This window comes from Puma concolor, chromosome D2, assembly GCF_028749965.1.
Source record: "Puma concolor isolate L17-30 chromosome D2, mPumCon1.1.hap2, whole genome shotgun sequence".
NCBI lineage: Eukaryota > Metazoa > Chordata > Mammalia > Carnivora > Felidae > Puma > Puma concolor.
Genome location: NC_141677.1, coordinates 7,226,174 through 7,246,972, shown reverse-complemented (window position 1 = coordinate 7,246,972; position 20,799 = coordinate 7,226,174). Strand labels below are relative to the sequence as shown.

The 20,799-nt window shown below is 40.1% G+C and overlaps 1 protein-coding gene across 2 annotated transcripts in view; it reads left to right on the top strand.

Moving 5' to 3' along the window:
• Positions 1–20,799, top strand: part of ATAD1 (ATPase family AAA domain containing 1) — a 55,752-nt gene that overhangs the window by 1,374 nt on the left and 33,579 nt on the right. For both annotated transcript variants that reach the window (XM_086679525.1, XM_086679524.1), the window contains exons 2-4: positions 553–725; positions 15,448–15,546; positions 17,716–17,836. In XM_086679525.1, coding sequence (XP_086535651.1) covers positions 553–725; positions 15,448–15,546; positions 17,716–17,836 — 393 coding nt within the window. The remainder of the gene's footprint in view (positions 1–552; positions 726–15,447; positions 15,547–17,715; positions 17,837–20,799) is intronic.

Sequence of the window (20,799 nt, the reverse complement as noted above, 5' to 3'; positions counted from 1 at the left end):
CTAACTAACTTGGATGTAAATTAAAAAAAAATAAATTAAATTTAAAAAAAGTAAGTCTGAGGGCGAAGCAAGTCTGTTCACGGTTTTAATTTCGCTCAGAAATTGCCTGCTGTCCATTGTACTTAGAAGAAATTCTTTTCACACTAGTAATGGGCTGCCGCCTTCAGTTGGGTTAGTGTTATAGTCAGTGTATCTCTACATTTTCTGAAGTAGTTATTTAAAAGCTGTTTAAAAGAGTAAATAAATACTTTAAGATATTGAATGCATTTTTCATCTAGAGTTATTGTCTGCTTAAATTCTGTGAGCTTTTAGGAAAATTCATTAAAAAGTATAATAAATCTTCAGTGTTTTAATATGTGCCGTCATTTTCCAAAGAGAGCTTAAAATGTGTTTATTTAACATTTGAAAATTCATTTTCCCTCAAAATAAACCCTTTAAGGTAGATATTGTTGAATTTGACTAAGTTTTTCCTGCTGAGGGTGAACTACCTCTCAGTCTCCCGGTTTTAATGAATGTAGTTATTACCTAGTGACATTTCTGTTTGTTTTTTAGGGTTAATCAAGATGGTACATGCTGAAGCCTTTTCTCGTCCCTTGAGTCGGAATGAAGTTGTCGGCTTAATTTTCCGTTTGACGATATTTGGTGCAGTGACATACTTCACAATCAAATGGATGGTAGATGCAATCGATCCCACCAGAAAGCAGAAAGTGGAAGCTCAGAAACAGGTACGAGTGAGATGTCTGAGGGTCACTTTCCTTGTAGCTAGCTGCAATTTGGCCGTAAAACAAGGGGTATAGTAGAATTACACACTGAGAGGTTCGCCGTGTGAAAATGTGTTTGAACATCGTATTTAATTTCAATGTTTCTTAAAAAAGTGCTCGTTTCTCAACTTTCCAACTCTATTAGTAACTTACCAGAATAAAACGATGATGAAGAATAAAGACATTCCAGCGTTTTGTTGTGAACATGTTCATTAGAAGATTTTTGTCAGCTAATGAATGAGGGAGTCTAGGTAAAATTTGTCAACAGACTGAAGAAAAACAATTTATCTTTAGTAATGATATACAATTTGTTTTGCATGACATTTGAAATGTGGATAATACTGATAAGCTGCGATCTTACACTTGCAAACTACTCTGATTTCTAATTTAAAAATTGTTAAATGTTATTAGAAGAAGTAGTAGTTTTTAATTTTTTTCTGTTATTGCCTCTTGTGGTCATTTCCTTATTGGGATGATATATTTGCTTTGGTGTCTATTCTTACTCAAAAAAGTAGAACCCTTCAAGGAGCCTCTCAAATTTTTCTTGCTGTTTGAGGGCAAGATGTTCCTCCTGTTGGTCAATTTTTAGATTCCTTCTGTGAGTTGTGACTGGTGAACTCAGTAAACATTTACTGAGCTCCTAGCAGATTCTTGGTGCCAAGGGTAAAAGGTGAATAAATCTTGTTCTTTTAAAATGCTCGGGGCTAATGTGGCAACCCGGGATGTGGATAGATGACTGCCTCACGGCACTGCGCATAGTTTGTAAATCGGCAAGAATCAGTGTCACGAACACTGCTTAGTGTTTGTAACTGAAGAGCAGTTCAAACAGGTGTGAGTTTGTTCCCTAAATTTGATTACAAAATAGTTGACTCGAGGTCTAAATCATGTCATGATAACAGTCATTTTGTCACTCTCTGAGATGTCTGACCATTGCCAGGTATGTGTGTGTGTGTGCACGCGCGCCCGTGTGTCTGTGTAACTAAGTATATCCTCGTGTCAGCTGAAGTGCAGCTTTTCCCGCCACCTACACTATGAGAGCCCACTTCAGTCTGAGGTCACAGTGTTAACCGGTCATATCATTTTCAGAATTTTTAAAATCAGAGATGTGACTATCTTTTAAAGTTTATTTTATTTTGAGAGGGGGAGGGAAAGGGGCAGAGAGAGAGGAGAGAGAGAAGAAACCCAAGCAGGCTCAGTGTTTTCAGTACAGAGCCTGACACAGAGCCTGATCCCATGAACCTCAAGATCATGACCTGAGCTGAAACCAGAGTCGGATGCTCAACCACCACCACCACCACCACCACCACCACCCCCCTCGCTTAAAAAAAAAAAAAAAAAAAAAAGAATGCTGGAAGGACTTCGTGATTATATGGGAAAACAAAAGGACATTTTACAAATGAGTCCAAGATTTGTCTGGAGTCCTCGGAGACTCACAGTGTCTTTCATAGAGGTTTAGAAACTAGTAGCTAGGGCACGTTTGTGGGAAGATGATACTTGATTTGGGCATATTGAGTTTGTATTGGTGGTAGGAATCCTGGAGAAAATGTTCATCCAGCAGTTAAAATTGTAGGTGTACATCTTGGAGGAAAGATCAGTCCTCAGAGCATCCATGAGATGCTCGTAAGCAGTCGGACTCCTTAGAGAAGTGAGTCTCACTGGATGCAGTGGGCCCAAGGGTAATTCTTGTAAAAACCTATCATTTGTGGGGTTTCCCCAAACCACTCCTCCATCTTCCTCCTACCACCACCAGGATTTATATGTTCAAACTTTGTTGAGAGTTTTTCATGTAATTGTCACTGTGATAGATGGGGATGACTCTATCCCCATCTCTAAAGGAGATGCTCTAAGCATGAGCAATGAGATCTCTAAAGGAGATGCTATCAAACACCATGAATAGTAGGCCAAAGAGTCAGCCTTCATGTAGGGAATGGGGAGACGAAGTGAAGCCAGTGGAGAATGAATAGGTCAGTTAGGGTAACTAGATACCTGGACTCACCTTTCTGCTGAGAACAACTAAACGATCTAGATAAGATATTTTCTAAAATCATCTTAAAGGTATTCATGAGCTAGCAAGAAAGTAAGAAATTCAGCTAAAAAACTGAAGGCAAAGATCGAAAAAGATACGATGAGCTTTGATGGCCAGCTTTCACGTTGGAGGAGAATTTGCTGAACCCACTGAATTTGAACTTCTCTTTTTATGGCCTAGAGGAGCTCAGGACACAAAGCACAGGCCTATTCCAAGGTAGGGTATCCAAGAGACAACAGTCCCATAAATCTTTGACTCCAAAAGACTATACCCTCTGGTAATTCACCTAAAGGTAAAGATGTGAGATGGTTTAAAAAGAGAAATTTACGACATATACTGGTTGAAGTGCCACGTAGAAATTGTAGATACGGAAAGTTGTTGAGAATAAGGTGATGGAAAATGCATATGCCATACAAATACAAAGAGAAAGCTGGGTGAACAAAAATAAACTTTAAGGCAAAAATATTAGAGAAAACAAGGTTCATTATGGAATGATTAAACGTTCTGTTCAACAAGAAATAGAACATTTCTGTATTCGTGTGCATCTATTAATGCAGCCTCAAAATATATAAAGCAAAAAACTGATGGAACTATAAGGAGAAATAACATATCCATCATCATGGTGAGAGGTTTTTAACATTGCTTTCAGTAATTGGTAGATGAAAAGTTTTTTTGCTTTGTTTTGTTTTAATTCCAAACAGTCAACACACAGTGTTACATTAGCTTCAGGTGCAAAATACAGTGGTTGGTCAATTGTATACATTTCTCAGTGCTCATCATGATCAGTATACTCTTAATTCCCCTTCTGCTGTCGTACCTCTTCCCTGCCCCCACCTCCTTTCTGGTAACTGTCAGTTTCTCCTCTATAGTTAAGAGTCTGTTTTTTAGTTTGCCTCCTTTTTCTCTGTTCGTTTGTTTTGTTTCTTAAATTCCACATATGGTGTTTGTCTTCCTCTGATTGACTTATTCACTTAACATTATACCCTATACATCCATCCACGTTGTCACAAATGGCAAGATTTCATTCGTTTTGACAGCTGAGTAATCTATTGTGTATCTAGACCACATCTTCTTTATCCATTCATCTATTGATGGACGCTTGGGCTGCTTCCATAATTTGGCCCTTGTAAACAATGCTGCAGTACACATAGGGGTGCATATATCTTTTTGCATTAGTGTTTTTATTCTGTGGGTAAATACCCAGTAGTGGAATTACTGGATCGTATGGTAATTCTAGTCTTAATTTTTTGGGGGTACCTCCATACTGTCTTCCACAGTGGCTACACCAGTTTGCACTCCCACCAACAGTGTGAGTGTTCCGTTTGCTCTGCATTCTTGCCAACACTTGTTGTTTCTTGTGTTTTTTATTTTAGCCGTTGTGACAGATGTGAGGTGATATTGTGGTTTTGATTTGCATTTCCCTGATGGTGAGTGACATTGAGCATCTTTTCATGTGTCTGTTGGCCATCTGGATGTCTTTGGAGAAATGTCTGTGATGATTATTTGGGTTTTTTGATGTTGAATTGTGTAATATCTTTTTTTTTTTTAAGTTTATTTTTGAGAGAGAGAGAGAGAGAGCGAGCAAATGGGAGAGGGGCAGAGAGAGAGGGAGACAAAGAATTCAAAGCAGGCTCCAGGCTCCTAACCATAAGCACAGAGCCTAATGCGGGGCTCAAACTCACGAACCGCAAGATCATGACCTGAGCTGAGGTCAGATGCTTGACTGACTGAGCCACCCAGATGCCCTAAATTATATAAGTTCTTTATATAATTTGGATACTAACCCTTTATCGGATATGTCATTTGCAAATACCTCTCTCATTCAGTAGATTGTCTTTTAGTTTTGTTTTTGTTTTTGTTTTTTTTTTTTTTAATTTTTTTTTTCAACGTTTTTTTTTTAATTTATTTTTGGGACAGAGAGAGACAGAGCATGAACGGGGGAGGGGCAGAGAGAGAGGGAGACACAGAATCGGAAACAGGCTCCAGGCTCTGAGCCATCAGCCCAGAGCCTGACGCGGGGCTCGAACTCACGGACTGCGAGATCGTGACCTGGCTGAAGTCGGACGCTTAACCGACTGTGCCACCCAGGCGCCCCGATTGTCTTTTAGTTTTGTTGATTGCTTCCCTTTATGATGTGCAGAAGCTTTTCTATTTTGATGTGGTCAGATGAAACATTTTTTAAAAATCAGTAAGGATATAGCAGATTTAAGTAAGTAGCAGCTTATCTAGTGGCCGTGTATAGCATATCGTGCATCAGACAAATGCAGGGTACATATCCAAAGCACTCATGTAGGATTTACAAAATTGGACCGGTTGCCACATTGTACAGCAGACATCGGGCTTCGTGGTACCGGTAGCATGCTTGTTACATCCCCCGGCTCCAGTGCAGAACAGTAAGATCAGTAAATACCCAGTACGCTTGGACTTTTTTTTTTTTTTTTTTTTTGAAGGAGAGAGAGACAGAGCATGGGGGGGGGTGGAGGGGCAGAGAGAGAGGGAGACACAGAGTCTGAAATGGGCTCCAAGCTCCAGGCTGTCAGCACAGAGCCCGACGTGGAGCTCGAACTCACAAACTGCAAGATCATGACCTGAGCAGAAGTCGGACGCTTAGCTGACTGAGCCACCCAGGTGCCCCCCAGTACGCTTGGAAAGTAAGAAACATCTCTGAAGATCTCCTCAGTGAAAGAAAATATAATAGAAATTAGAAAATATTTATAATTGAATTAAACGTCATGTCTTAAATGGTACTCAGAGATTTATAGTCTTAAGTGTTTGTTACAAAAGAAGGTAGAAGATTAATTAAATCTCCAACTTAAGCTCAAGAAAAGATTTTCAACATAAACTCACAAATAATGAAAAAATGGGAATAGTCAAGTCAATAGACAAATAAGAAATGAATATACAATAGAAGAGTGAATAAAAATACAGAAAATGAATACAGAGTAAAGAAAGTCAGTGAAGCCAATATGTTAGTTATTTGAAAATACAAAAATATTTGACAGTTTTGTAAAACCAATCATGAAAAAAGAATGAAGCCACCAATAAATATTACTAGGAATGATAAAGGAAACATAATGACGATGCTGCAGACGTTAAAAATAAGGAAAGTAAATAATCGCCAATAAGTGTAAAAACCTAGACAGACTCTTAGAAAAATATTTATTTCCGTGACTGACTCAAGAATTAGAAGACGACAGGCACGTGGGCGGCTCAGTTGTTTTAGCCTCTGACTCTTGACTCCGGCTCGGGTCAGGATCCCATGGTTTGTGGGATAGGGCCCAGTGTCAGGGTCTGCGTGGGACACGGAGCCTGCTTCAGATTCTCTGTCCCTCCCTTTGCACGTGCACTCTCACTCTCTGTTTCTCAAAATAGATAAACTTTTTTTAAACATTAGGTGACGAGGGCCACCTGGGTGGCTCAGTTAAGCGTCAGGCCTCTTGATTCCAGCTCAGGTCCTGCTCTCATGGTGGTGGCATCGAGCCCTGCATCGGGCTCCACACCGGCTGTGGATCCTGCTTAGGATCCTCTCTCACCCCCTTGCCCTTCCCCCCCCCCCCCCCACTTGCATGCTCTCTTTCTCAAAGGAAGGTAGGATTAGAAAACGTGGATACTTATTCTCATACCTATGAAGTAATATTGGACACGTATTTTGATAAAGAATACTCCAGGCCCATCAAGTTTTACTGGTAAATTCTAGAAACATATAAAGAAGAAATTTATAATAACAACCTGATGCAAACTCTGAGGGCAGCATAATAACAATTCTAAAACTTGTCACGGGCTTGATCTCGATTGTAAATGAATGGAAAAACCTTAAAATATTAGCAAGTTGAATTTAGCAGTGTATAAAAAAAAAGGTAACATATTATGACCAGTAGGATTTATTCCAGGGATTTAAGGCTGGCTTCATTTGAGGAATAAATATATTTATTCTATAATAACAGATTAAAGGATAAAACTATGATTATCTCAAATGCAGAAAAAGCCTTTGTTAAAATTAAATATTCATTCTTTTTAGAAAAGCTCTTAGTAAAAAGCTCTTAGTATCTTAGGATAGAAGATAATGTCTTTAGCCTGATACAATGAATTTACTATAGGAAACATACTTCATGGTAGATAGTTGAAAGCATTTCCTTTTTTTTTTTTTTTTTTTTTTTAATTTTTTTTTTTTTCAACGTTTATTTATTTTTGGGACAGAGAGAGACAGAGCATGAACGGGGGAGGGGCAGAGAGAGAGGGAGACACAGAATCGGAAACAGGCTCCAGGCTCCGAGCCATCAGCCCAGAGCCTGACGCGGGGCTGGAACTCACGGACCGCGAGATCGTGACCTGGCTGAAGTCGGACGCTTAACCAACTGCGCCACCCAGGCGCCCCAGCATTTCCTTTATGATTAGGAGCAAGTCAAGGGAGCCTGTTGTCATCACTTCTGTGTAACATTTTACTGTTAATGATGCATAAATCAAAAAAACAAGAGATGGAAGGATGGAAGAGAAAAAATTAAACAGTCATTAGACACAGATAATACAATAATCTACGTAGAAAGTAAACAACATCTGTAGCAAAGCTGTCAGGATTAATAAGAATTTAAGGGCTGCTGGATATAAAATTAGTATACAAAAATCAACTATTTCTGTGTACCCACCACGGTTTGAAAATGCAGCTTTATAAAGACACTGTTTACAGTAGTATCAAAAATACACAATAACTGGGCGCCTGGGTGGCTCAGTCAGTGAAGTGTCTGACTTCAGCTCAGGTCATAATTTCACAGTTTGGGGGTTTGAGCCCCGCACTGGGCTGTCTTCTGCCAGCACAGATCCTGTCTCCTTTTCTCTGCCCCTCCCCCACCCACCCACCCTCCCTCCCTCTCCCTCTCTCTCCCTCTCTCTGTCTCTCAAAAATAAACATTAAAAAAATACATAATAACTGACAAGCACGAGTTGTACAGCACATTATTTTTTAATGTTTATCTTTGAGAGAAAGAGACAGAGTACGAGCCAGGGAGAGGGCAGAGAGAGAAGGAGACACAGAACCTGAAGATCCAAAACACGTTCCAGGTGCTGAGCCATCAGCACAGAGCCTGACATGGGGCTTGAACTCACAAACTGCAAGACCATGACCTGAGCCGAAGTCAGACGTTCAACCAACTGAGCCACCCAGGCTCCTGTACAACACATTTTTTTTTTTTCAACGTTTATTTATTTTTTTTGGGACAGAGAGAGACAGAGCATGAACGGGGGAGGGGCAGAGAGAGAGAGGGAGACACAGAATCGGAAACAGGCTCCAGGCTCTGAGCCATCAGCCCAGAGCCCGACGCGGGGCTCTAACTCACGGACCGCGAGATCGTGACCGGGCTGAAGTCGGACGCTTAACCGAGTGCGCCACCCAGGCGCCCCTGTACAACACATTTTTAATGAAAATTACAAAATGATTGAAAGCCACACTTAAATGCAGTGCCAATGAAAAAATACTGACAGGCTTTTTTTGTTGTATTTTTTTCTAAAATTTGTATGGAGGTGGGGCGCCTGTGTCTCCCTCTCTCTCTGCCCCTCCCCCGTTCATGCTCTGTCTCTCTGTCCCAAAAATAAATAAACGTTGAAAAAAAAAAATTAAAAAAAATAAAATAAAATTTGTATGGAGGAATAAAAGTTGAGATATAGGCAAAACACTCTTGAAAACAAGACATGTATATTGGGAGAGGGAGAATTTGCCCTAATTTATATCAAAACTTTTCACAAAGCTACAGTTATTAAGACAGTATGTTATTGGTACCGGGGTGGATTGGCAAATTCAGCAGAGTGGAGTCGAGAAACAGACCTAGGCATGCTGTGGGAAATTGATGTATGAAAGGACTGGCTCTGCTTTGTGCGTAGATTATTGGAGAAAGGATGAACCAATAACTGATACTTGGACAGTTGGTTCTATATGAAAGGGAGTTAAATTCAATTGTTACTCGGTACCATTTACAATAATCTCTTCCGTAGATTAACGACTTGAATTTATTCGTGTAACAAATATTTATAGAGCACATGTTCTATGGTTCTTTTGCCTCACCTGTAAATTCTAAAGACTTTTTTTTTTTAACATCTACCCAATTGTTAATAACACCCAAAAAATGGCCAGAGGAGTAGTAATAAAACCAGGATAATGTAAGGTACTGGTATTGGTCTTTCCCATCCCAACACACCTGAAATAGACAAAACACTGCACACTGTAGAAGTCGTTCATTGTGGCAGTCAATTGGAACTGGAAGGCCTACATTCTGAAATCACAGAACTAATTGGGGGAAGTCAGTGGGTGTTGAATGTAACTTTAAAAAGCCCTTCCTCACATTTGTCTCCCACTGTCTGAAAAATCCTTTGGTCAAGTCCTCAAAACCAAAGGAAGAGAAGGTTGCAAAAGAGAATTGGTTGTGAATGTTGTGTCATAGAGTGATCCAGGAGGAAAGGAGGATATGGAGAATGTGATCAGAAAAAGTGGTCCATAAATGTAGAGTGCTTTCCGTTCACTGGGGACAGCAAGTAGAATTTAAAGTAAAAGAATGTGGTCGTTCCAGAGTTTGCTGGCGGACAGGTAAAGAAGGAAAGGGAAAAGACTAGCGCAGAAGGAGGAGGTGGAGAGTTGCTGCCGAAGAGGATGGAGGTGGGTCCCAGAGGGGTTGGGATCAGTGGTCACAAGAACCTTTTAAGGTCGAGTTCATTTGCTCTCAGTGAAATGGGGCGATGTTACAACTAAATGGGAATGGAGGTTTCGGACCTGCTCAGGTAAATATGTGATCCGTGTTTAATGAGAGAAATTGTGGGTTATGAACATTAGGGCGTAGTTGAAGGAAGCATGAGTTTATCGGGAATTCAGTTGTTTTGTTTTTCTTAACTTCTTGCGCGTTTCTCAGCATCTCGGTAGCAGATAAACTGAGTGGTGGTGCGGAGCCAGCACCGAGAATAGGACTGACCGGTACAAGTGTAAGGGGTGCTAAGGTTCAACAGAAGACATTGTTGAAATAATGACCTGTGGTCCAGGCCATTTAGGAAGTGCAGTGTTGCCAGGTGGGGGGTAATTAAATGGGAGTACAGAAAGGAATTAGAGAATTAGGAGCACACCTTGCGGGCAGAGATCAGGTGTGACTGGGGGGGAGGAGGAAGGTGTGACTTCCGCAGTCACAAAGGAAGAGCACTGAATTTAACAGCCTAGGCAACATTTGGAGGCTACCTGATAATTAGCGGGCCTCGTGCGAGTTTAAAGGTAGTACGGTTATGAGTTGAAAGAAAGGTAATGTGATGTAGGTGCATTCGCATCAGGAACAGTAACCCAGAAGTAGTCTTAATGTTTGAATTAAACAGAATATTTGTAAATAATTTCTAGCCTGAAGCCAGGAAAACGTCCCAGCTTGGTGAAATGTGGGATATTTAATTGGTAATGAGAGAGGAGACCATTTCTACGGAATGGACAGGGATTTCCTGGGCACACGGCTGCTGCTTGGATTGTATTTAGATGTAGTAGAAGAGTTTTGATAGGTATGTGTGATGAAAGGGTGGGTCGGGATAATTGGGGCGTAGAAAAAGGGACCCTCTGGGTATGCTGTCCAAGTACGGGAGGAATAACAATGCTTGACCTGTTCTGAGACTGTGTCATACTTCTGAAGAATTACACTGTATAATATTTCTGAGATTGTAGTTTGTCAAAGCCCAGGGAAGATTCACTACTGAGAATTCTTCATACACCTGAAGGTTTGGACCGTGACCTTAGATAAGTTAATGTCTTCTTATTTTTAGTCCTGTCATTGTACTTTAGTCTTCAAAACTTTTAGTTATTTTGAAAGAAATAATAGCTGAAATATTTTGTGAAGGAATGATACACTGAAACCTTAAAAAAAAAAAAAACTGGGGGCGCCTGGGTGGCTCAGTCGGTTAAGCGGCCGACTTCGGCTCAGGTCATGATCTCACGGTCCGTGAGTTCGAGCCCCGCGTCGGGCTCTGTGCTGACAGCTCAGAGCCTGGAGCCTGTTTCAGATTCTGTGTCTCCCTCTCTCTGACCCTCCCCTGTTCATGCTGTCTCTCCCTGTCTCAAAAATAAATAAACGTTAAAAAAAAAACGAACTCTCAACTGCCAGGTATTTTTTTTTTTAAGTTTATTTATTTATTTTGAGAGAGAGAGAAAGAGAGCACAAGCGGGTGGGGGGGGGGGCAGAGAGAAAGGGAGAGACAGAGAATCCCAAGCAGGTTCCCCGTTTGTCCGCGCAGAATTGAACTTGACGCTCAAACCCATGAACTGCAAGATCATGACCTGAGCAGAAACGAAGAGTTGGATCCTTAATCCACTGAGCCACCCAAGTGCCCCTCAACTGCCAGGTATTTGTAAGAGCAGCCAGTAAATTGAGATAGGAAGTCAGGAGTAAGCAGTTGGTGTTGCCTGACTGGCCAAGGTGGAAATGCTGAGGAAAGAGCTCCCAAGAGAGGGATACTCAGGGCGGGGGTGCACAGTGTTGTTCACACGCAGGTGCGGTGGAGGGTAGGAAGCCCACTCTTCTTTTTTTTTTTTTTTTTTTTTTACATTTTATTTATTTTTGAGAAACAGAGTGAGACAAAGCGTGAGCAGGGGAGGGGCAGAGAGGGAAGGAGACACAGAATCTGAAGCAGGCTCCAGGCTCTGAGCAAGCAGTCAGCACAGAGCCCGACGCGGGGCTTGAACCCACAAACTGTGAGATCATGACCTGAGCCGAAGTCGGACGCTCAACCAACTGAGCCACCCAGGCACCCCTGAAGCCCACTCTCCTTATGACGTCCAGAGACTGACCGTGAGAGGGGAGACGACTTGTTTCCATGTTAGTCTAGAAAAGGGTGCTTTCAAGAATTTTAATACAAGTGTATAAGAGATTACATCTAAAATATAATTATTCAGACTCTTTGCCATTTCCCGTGGAAATGTAGTGTTGTGAGCTTTCTGTCAGTGACTTCCTCTATCCACACTTAGAGTACTTTAGCTGTGACTTTAATAAACAGACCTAAGTTTAATCAGTTAACCTACCTCTGGTTTTTCACCCTTGTTAATGCTATCTCTAATTTTCTTTTTTTTTTTTTAATTTTTTTAATGTTTTATTTATTTTTGAGACAGAGAGAGAGCAGGGGAGGGGCAGAGAGAGAGGGAGACACAGAATCGGAAGCAGGCTCCAGGCTCTGCTGGAGCACAGAGCCCGATGCGGGGCTCAAACTCACGAGCTGTGAGATCATGACCTGAGCCGAAGTCGGATGCTCAACCGACTGAGCCACCCAGGCGCCCGTCTCTAATTTTCTAAAATTAATCTCCCAAAAGAACAACCAATTTTACAAATCGTTCAGAAACTGAATGAAAAGGTTCTTTTCTGCTGCTCCTTTTCTCCATTTCCTCCTTTCCCATTCTAGGCAAAAATAGTAGTTTACTATTTCCTACTCCACTTCTTAATCTTGTTAATCTTTTTTTTTTTTTTTAATTTTTTTTTTCAACGTTTATTTATTTTTGGGACAGAGAGAGACAGAGCATGAACGGGCGAGGGGCAGAGAGAGAGGGAGACACAGAATCGGAAGCAGGCTCCAGGCTCCGAGCCATCAGCCCAGAGCCCGACGCGGGGCTCGAACTCACGGACCGCGAGATCGTGACCTGGCTGAAGTCGGACGCTTAACCGACTGCGCCACCCAGGCGCCCCTAATCTTGTTAATCTTAATCTTCTTAATAGTTTACATGGAGGAAAAAAATGAAATAGCATGAAAGGATAAAAATACTATGAAACAGTTAAAAAGATGACTATACAGTGAAAAGTAAGTTTCCCTCCTACCTCTGACTCCCTTCAACCCCTCACCTACCATTTTTCCTCCACAGAGTGACAACTACTTGGAGAGATTCACTTAAAAACCAAGCAAAAGTTGGTAACTAGAAAATACGATTGTCACTGAGCTGTAAGTGATAAAGCAGTTCATGAACATAAGCCATTTTTAGAGTACAATCATTTTGTTTTTCTTGGTAAAACATTTTAGAAACGGGCTCACTTAAAGTTGTCAAAGCTAGAAACAGTTGGATAACTTCTTCTGGAAGACAGTTTGATGTGTTTAGGGGTACTTTATTTTATTTATTTGTTAACCACGTTCTGGTCTCGCAGATGAGGAATATTAGTGTTTCAGTAGAACAGCTTTGGAATTAGATCAGGATTTGAACTCTGGTAATGCCAACTCCTAGCTCATAATCTTGGCAATTCTTCTAATTTCTCTGACTCTTGAGTTCCTCATCTGAAAAACGAGCATAGTAATAGCTACTTCTCAGGATGGTTGTACGGGCTGATGGTAAGGAAATGAAAATGAGTTTTGCCCAATAAACATTAATTTTGTTTTCTGTCAGTGTTGTTAATGCAACCTGAAGACATCGTTAAATGGGACTGCTTATATGGGGGGAAAGATTTTAGGTAAATTTGACCACGGCATTTTCTATTTCTATAACATAAACAACACAGTTGACCGTTTTTACTTAGGAAATCCCAAACGTAGATAAAGTTTGTTTAAAGCAAGAAGCATTTGTGACCTAGAGTAAAGTTTTAAGAGCAGCTAGCTAATGGGGAAAGAGCAGGATTCCTCAACTCGGCACTGTTGACATTCGGGGCCAGATAATTGGGGAGGGGCAGGCTGTACTGTGTCTCTCAGAATGTTAAGCAGCATTCCTGTCTCTGCTGACTACATGCCAAGAGCACCCTCCCCGCAAGGTCGTGACAGCCAGAAGTATTCCCAGACCTTGCCAGATGTCCCCTGGGGCGCAGAGTCACCCCTGGTGGAAACTTTTGTTTTACAGCATAGCCTAAAAAGAACACATGTGGGATGGCTGCACATTTATAGAAGCATAATGGAAAAGAATAATTGATGTTATTACAGAGGCTAAAATAGGATACCTTTCATACCTGACACAAAAGATTGAAAATCAGCGAAAGAGAAGATATTTACAAGAAAGAGATTAAAAAACCTGGAAAAGGCTGTTTTCTCCATTGATTCGGTAATTTTACCCGAGGGGGAGGGGGGGCTAAATAGGAAAAACTATGTGGTTATTTATTTTAAAAATGCTACATTACTAGGATATGATTTATCCTACTTTATCCACATTTATCCTATGCTCTGAGCAGTCTGTAACTATAGTGCTGTGTGAGATGAATTTCCTTCTAGAGCAGCCATACCCCCTGACCAAAGCAAGATCTTACAAAATCAAAAGTATTTTAGGGGCGTCTGTCTGGTTCACTTGGTGGAGCATGTGACTCTTGATCTCAGGGTGGTGAATTCAGGACCCAAGTTGGACTGCAGCCTACTTAAAAATAAACAAAGTATACAATATATTTTTAAAGCATTTTAGGAAAATATAACAAAAGCAGGTATTTATCAGAGCACTTTTAAATATGTTCATTTAATTGAAATTTGAATGTGTTTTCTGTAATCTTTTTAAGACTCCTCGGTGGTCACAAACCGCCCTGTTATAATTGGGGAACGTAGGGTCATTGGGATGTGGTTAGAGGGTGGGCTCTGGAGTGGGGCTGCCTGCATGTGTATGTCGTCTCTTCCATTTGCTGACTTGAACCTGAGGCAGATTATTTCATCTGAGCTAAACTTTAATTTCCTTTTCTGTGGTGGGGAGAAATTGTACCTACCCCATAGGCTCGCTCGGGGGATTCAGTGAGCTAATCCATTTACGGTATTTTGGCATATGGTTTGGCCCATTCAGTAAATGTTTGTGATTATTATTGTTTTTAATTTTAATTGAAATCTTTGTTGTATTGCTAGAGCTCGTAGGTTTCAGGTTAGTGTTGTCCAGCTCTAAAAATATATATGCAAATATACTTACAATTTATTTATTTTTTTAAGTGTTTATTTTTGAGAGAGAGAGAATGCGAGTGCTCACAGGGGAGGAGCTGAGAGAGAGAGAGAGAGAGAGAGAGAGAGAGAGAGAGAGAGAATCCCAAGCAGGCTCCGAGCTGAGCACAGAGCCTAACTTAGGGCTCAATCCCACAACCACAGCATCACTACCTGAGCTGATACCACAAGTCGGACACTTAACCCACTGAGCCACCCAGGCGCCCCATCATTTAGAATTTAGGATTTATTATCTCTGGTTGCCTAGTCCCAGGAATTGGCTTTAACCAAAAAGGACAGCATCTTCGAACAGTTTGGAGTTTGATTGCCGTGGGCACCTGGTGTCAATAACTGGGTAATTTGAAGGAAGTTAAGCATCTGTTTTCAGAAACTCGATTTAAGAAAAGAAACTCCAGTTGTCCATTTTTTAAATGTTCAACTGCTCTGCTCTCATCTGGAGGTTTCATCTGCACCTGTCATGATGGTCTTACTTGAAAGGACATCAAGTTGGACCCTAGAATCTCATTGGAGCAGTGCAAGGCCCTATGTGTATCTCCTCAATCATGTGCCCTAATTTTCTCATTTCCTAGGAGCTGGTTTAAATTGCCCTGGTTTCTGTGCAGTTAGACACTCACCTTTTGTCTTTACCTACAAGCTTACATTGGGGAAGAGGAGGTCAAGGGGCCTAAAATTTCCCTGGAAAATTCTTGCATGTCTGTTCATGGCTCTTTAGACTTCACAGATAATCTCTTTTGAAGTGCCAAGACCCAAATACCAGACTAAAGGAAGTTGCTTGTTTTTTTGTTCTAGGCAGAAAAATTAATGAAACAGATTGGTGTGAAAAATGTGAAGCTTTCAGAATATGAAATGAGTATTGCAGCTCATCTCGTAGACCCTCTTAACATGCACGTACGTATCCTTCATCTTATTTAAGATCGTTTGGGTCTGGCATTTTGTGTCGGGTCCTGAAGACGGCCATATTTGATGATCCTCTAAGAGGAGTCACAGGATCTGGCATAGTTTTGTGCTCACGGATGTGACTGAGTACAGCAAAAGGATATGAGGCAAAATGAGCAAGACAAGGGGCCTGGAGTGAAGCCTGGAAGAAACCAAGCACAGGCTTCCAGGAGCTTTCTCCCAGTGAAGTCATACGGGCTTCACTTAATTCCTTCAGCAGCAGGTTGTGAGGACAAGTGTGAAGTGCCGTGTCCACCAGGGAAGCTCAGTAGAGACTCCCAGGATTTTAATTGGGACTGGTCATGTAGACCCCACATCCCAACATCTACCAAAATTCTAGACGTTCAGAGGGGAAACACGTTCCCCGTAAACCATTTTGTTTGCACAGCGAGGTGTTCTTATTAGGGAATGAAGGAATTCTCCCGAAATTTAAGCCCCCATACTGCAGCCAAAGGCCAGCCTTGCAGGTAGGCCTTTCTAAGGACAACAGTCTGAGGCCTGCCGTGTTAACCTTTTTTGGCACACACTTGTTTAGATAAACTTGTTCTTTTATATATTCACCTTTGTGGCATATAAAACGTACTGCTTTAAGTTATGTGGATATTTGATTTGGAGTTTAAATGTAGATTTTCGTAATAAGATACGGTAGGCAACACAAGATTCTGAATTCTAATTTTTTCCATTCATGGCCTTGGCAAATTGTTTCCTCTTTGAGTGTCAGTCCCCTCATGTGTAATCCAGGGAAGGTGTGATACCTGCTGTACCTACTTCAAAAGGATTATTGGAGGATCAGATTAATGTAATATATAAACTCTAAACTCCTATGTGAATATTTGATAACAGCAGGTATAAATAGGTTTTGTATGACAGATATAAATAAATAGAATAGAATAAGTATGGTATTCCTATCTCCAAATCTAGGAAATAAAAGTCTTCAATGTCTGTTAGTATCTGTGTGCACAGAGATAGATACATGTCCCCAGAGTTAATCCTCCATTTCAATTTGATTTATAAGTTTACAGTGGGACTTCTTGGCTCTGTGTTCACTTCTGAGTAAGGCTGTACTAACAGACTCTCTTTTTTGTTATAGTGGAAGTAGATGCTATTTTTTTTTTTTTTTTTTCAGATTTGGCTGTGGTTTTTCACCCTTTTTTTTTTTTAAAGTTGTAGTGAAAGTAAATTTCTTGTAAATATGGCTTCTGACTCACCCCACCTTCAGCCTCTTTACTCTGCCAGGTTAGAGCAAGATTGATTTTTTTCCCCCTAGGTTTTTTCCGTTTGTTTTTTTATCCCCTCCCCCCCTTCACTCCGTCCCCATTTAAAAAAAATTTTTTTTTTTTTTTTTACATTTATTTATTTTTGAGAAACAGAGCACAAGCAGGGGAGGGGCAGGGAGAGAGGGAGACATACGATCCAAAGCAGGCTCCAGACTCTGAGCTGTCAGCATAGCGCCCGATATGGGGCTCGAACCCATGAACCATGAGATCATGACCTGAGCCAAAGTCAGATGCTTAACCGACTGAGCCACCCAGGCACCCCCCATTCCCATTTTTGAAGTTGAGTCAGAAGGTTTTAAAATACACAAGCTGTGCTTATTTTGACAGTATATATCCCCTATTTACAAAGATGAAAGTTTTGTTTTGAAAGTTTTATTTTTGATTAATAAAATTCAGAAGTCCAGTGTTGCGTGAACCTATTTCCAACATGTCTACCTGTTGTGTTTGACGGCACCCTATATGAATTAGGGACACTGCTGGTAAGCTTTTCCCCATCAGCTAGCACTGAGTTCTCTGTCTGAGCTGGTTCTCCATCTTCTTGGCAGAGTATTCCTTCCTCTTACACGGAGTGAATTCAGCTTATTAGATCCCTGTAGAGTTTTGAGTCCTGGGCCTAGTGCTTTTAATAGTAGATAGTTGATTATTAATTCCTTTTTGTAATTTCATGGTAATTAAATAATTTCAGTATTGCTGTAAAAAGTCTTTACTAGTATTATATATTAATCTTTTATTATTTACATATAATTATCAGATTAAGGTTTGCCATTTTGTTTTTTTTTTTTCCTTTTAACTTCATTGCATATATGTAAGTTGTAAAATTCATGTTGACCTTACCTTTTATCAGGTTACTTGGAGTGATATAGCAGGTCTGGATGATGTCATTACGGATCTGAAAGACACAGTCATCTTACCCATCAAAAAGAAGCATTTGTTTGAAAATTCTAGGCTTCTGCAGCCTCCAAAGGGTATGGTAAAAGTTTACATTTGCTAAAGTATTAAAAATGTAGGAAACATTGAAACTTTCTGCCATTATAGAACTGGTATCGCTGAGGTCGGATGTTGAAGAGAATACTGAGATCCAGTGAGCTGTTTTATAAATAGTAGTTTTAAAATAATTGCTCATTCTTCAGCTTCCCAAATTTAGGTAAAATTTTTTCCCTGTGATTACATGTCAAAATAATCCCTTTATTGCAAACTCATTTTTATTACTTCCAAGTAAATAAAAATTGGGAAAATTGAAATTAAAAAATCTAAAGTCATGGTATGGGTTCTTTTGTTTTCAAAGTAAGAACTCTTTGTTGTCTCATAATTTAGCGATATTGTTTTTTCCTCCTAGTAATCTTCATTATTTTTGGATTGCAGTGTTTTTTTAGAAGAAGTACTGGAGTACAGGTGAACTAGAAATTAAATGCTACTTATTTTTTAAGGGAAACTTCCTTATTCCTAGTTAGCGATGATTTTAAAAACCTCAGAACTCAAGAATTGGAAATGCTTATAACTCCTTCCTTACGTGTAATGCTTTTATTGTTGTCCACTCAAATATGAATCACGTTTAAACGTATTATGAAAGGTGATTCAGATGGAGCTTCGGTGACAGTTGGCAGTGAGATAAATACACGTGTGTTACCGTGGCTATCCCATACAAACGCTACAGCAGTGGAAAGAGTGGAAACTGCTCTTTCTTGTATTCCTCATACTAGACAGGTTTACTTTTCCGCTGCTCTTCAAGGCTGAAACCAAATTATTAGACACATTACAAAAAAAAGATCTTTAGAAATATCAACATAGTGCTGTGTGTAAGTTATGGTTGCTTGTAATCTTATTAATTTTGCAGTTATATCAAAATGCATCAATTTACATTTCAAAAGTAATTGAAGCCGATACCTGTACACTTTCACAAAGTAGGTAATTTTTACTCCTGGTAAATAGAGGGTGATGATGACATGTTCTTTTCATTAACTAAAACAGCAAAACTGTTCATTAGGTATTTTGTTTTATTTTCTGAAACAACAATACTTCCTTTTTTCCCCCCTAGCAAAAAGCATTTGGTTTATTGTGTTTTTAAAACTTTTTTCCCCAGAAGAAAATTGCAGATGATTTATCTGAGCCAAGATCAAAGAGTAAAGTACAAGTTGGCTTATTTAGTTCTTTACCCTCTTCCGGCTGGTTGGTAGTTTGAACAAGAAAGACCTTGTGTGAGTTGTCATCCCCTAGTTTCTTAATTCGTGAATCTAGAAAAGTCAGATGCAGGATGGGGCCCAGTTAGTACTTGGATGGGAGAAAAGTAAGATGCATTTTCTGTGCTGTTCGGGAAAGCTCCAGCCCTCGTCAGCGACACCTAGCCCAGGTAATTGGGTCACTGTACCAGTCGCACTTGGTTTAAAGCCCCAGTCAATTAACACAGCAGGCACCAAATTACAATGGGATACTTCAAAGTTACGTGTATATCTGGTGCTTCTTTGAAAGCATTGTCCAAAACTAGAAGTGGTTTCTGTGTGTATTTAAAAATTTTTAAGTTACCTGAGTAGCTCTTGATTATGTAATCTAAAGTTATACTGTTTGAGCCTTTTCAGCCTTGCATTTTTGGCAAGTTTTTTATCAGGAACAAAATTTGAAAAGCCATTGATTTACTTTTTGACCCTCAACATAAATTGGATGTTAGCAGACAGAAGCAGAGCGTAAAATCGGTTGGATACCGTAGTTTGTTCCATTTTTGAACTGGAAGTAGGTTACATAGGTTAGAGTCGTTGTTTTATTGCCAATTTTATGTTATCCCTGGACAGTTCGTTGCTGTTGGGGCTAAAAGTCCGCACTGCCTTAGAGACTACGCGAGGATGGTTTGAGAATGTCTTCCATAGTAGCACACGAGATCAGCCAATCACGTGAAGGTAGAAAGTTGGCAGCTGTCATGCCACCAAGTGGTCACAAGGACATGCCATAGAATGTTCATGGTTGCATTAAAAAAATAACCGTGTTTTCTTCCAAATGTTTAAAAATTTACATTGAGAATTCCATATGAATACAAACAGTTCTCGCTAAACTCTAACTTCGGTAATCATTATTTTAGCACATAAATTTTATGTTTGTGAATTTTATCATGTTCCATGTTGTGATGTTTCTTGAAAATGTAGGTAACTTAGGAAAAATCTATTTTGAGAAGTGATTTTTCTGGGGCCATAAAGGCCTCCATCCCTCCCTCCACCTCCTTGAGTACTTTGTATTTAAATAGACTCAGTTTTTACAGATACTTACTTTTCCACCATTTGGACAATTTTTTTTATTAAAGCTTGAAAGTCAATAAACTAGTTCAAAAAAGAAAAAAGTTGGTTACTGATAAGGTAATATACTTGTCACGAATAAGGATTATTTCAAACTTAGATCTTTTGTCCCAATTCTTCTTTTCTTCCTCACCCTAAAGTTTTTATTTGCATGTAGTACTTACGAAGTAAAGCCCTTACTAAAACATCCACATTAAAGAGGGGTTTGAATTTTTAGCCTCTGCAAAGCATGAAGGTAATAATCGTAGTTTTTCGTTTTGTTGAAAATGGTTGTGAAAGTACCAGACTGAGCTCAAAAAAAACTAGTTAAAAGACTGCAAAACTAATAACTGAAGCCGGATGCCTCGCATTCATTGTGGGACCATTCACGTATCACTCTTCCTAAGAATGAACAGGGTAGTGTTCATCCCACAAAGGATATAGGGAAGATGGCCCTTCAAACGGTGTTACTGCTAGACTCATTGATAATATGCCAGGTGAGACAACGTGAGTCTTAGTGAAGCAACGTGCAGAAGTGGGGATAAAACAGCCAAGTGGGTGACTGGAAAGCTGACACTTCCATAGCTACCACCCGAGTCAGGAAGTGAGCACTCCCTGCTCACACGTGCACCTCCCCTATCATGTCTGTCCTCCAGAAGATTATGAAATCC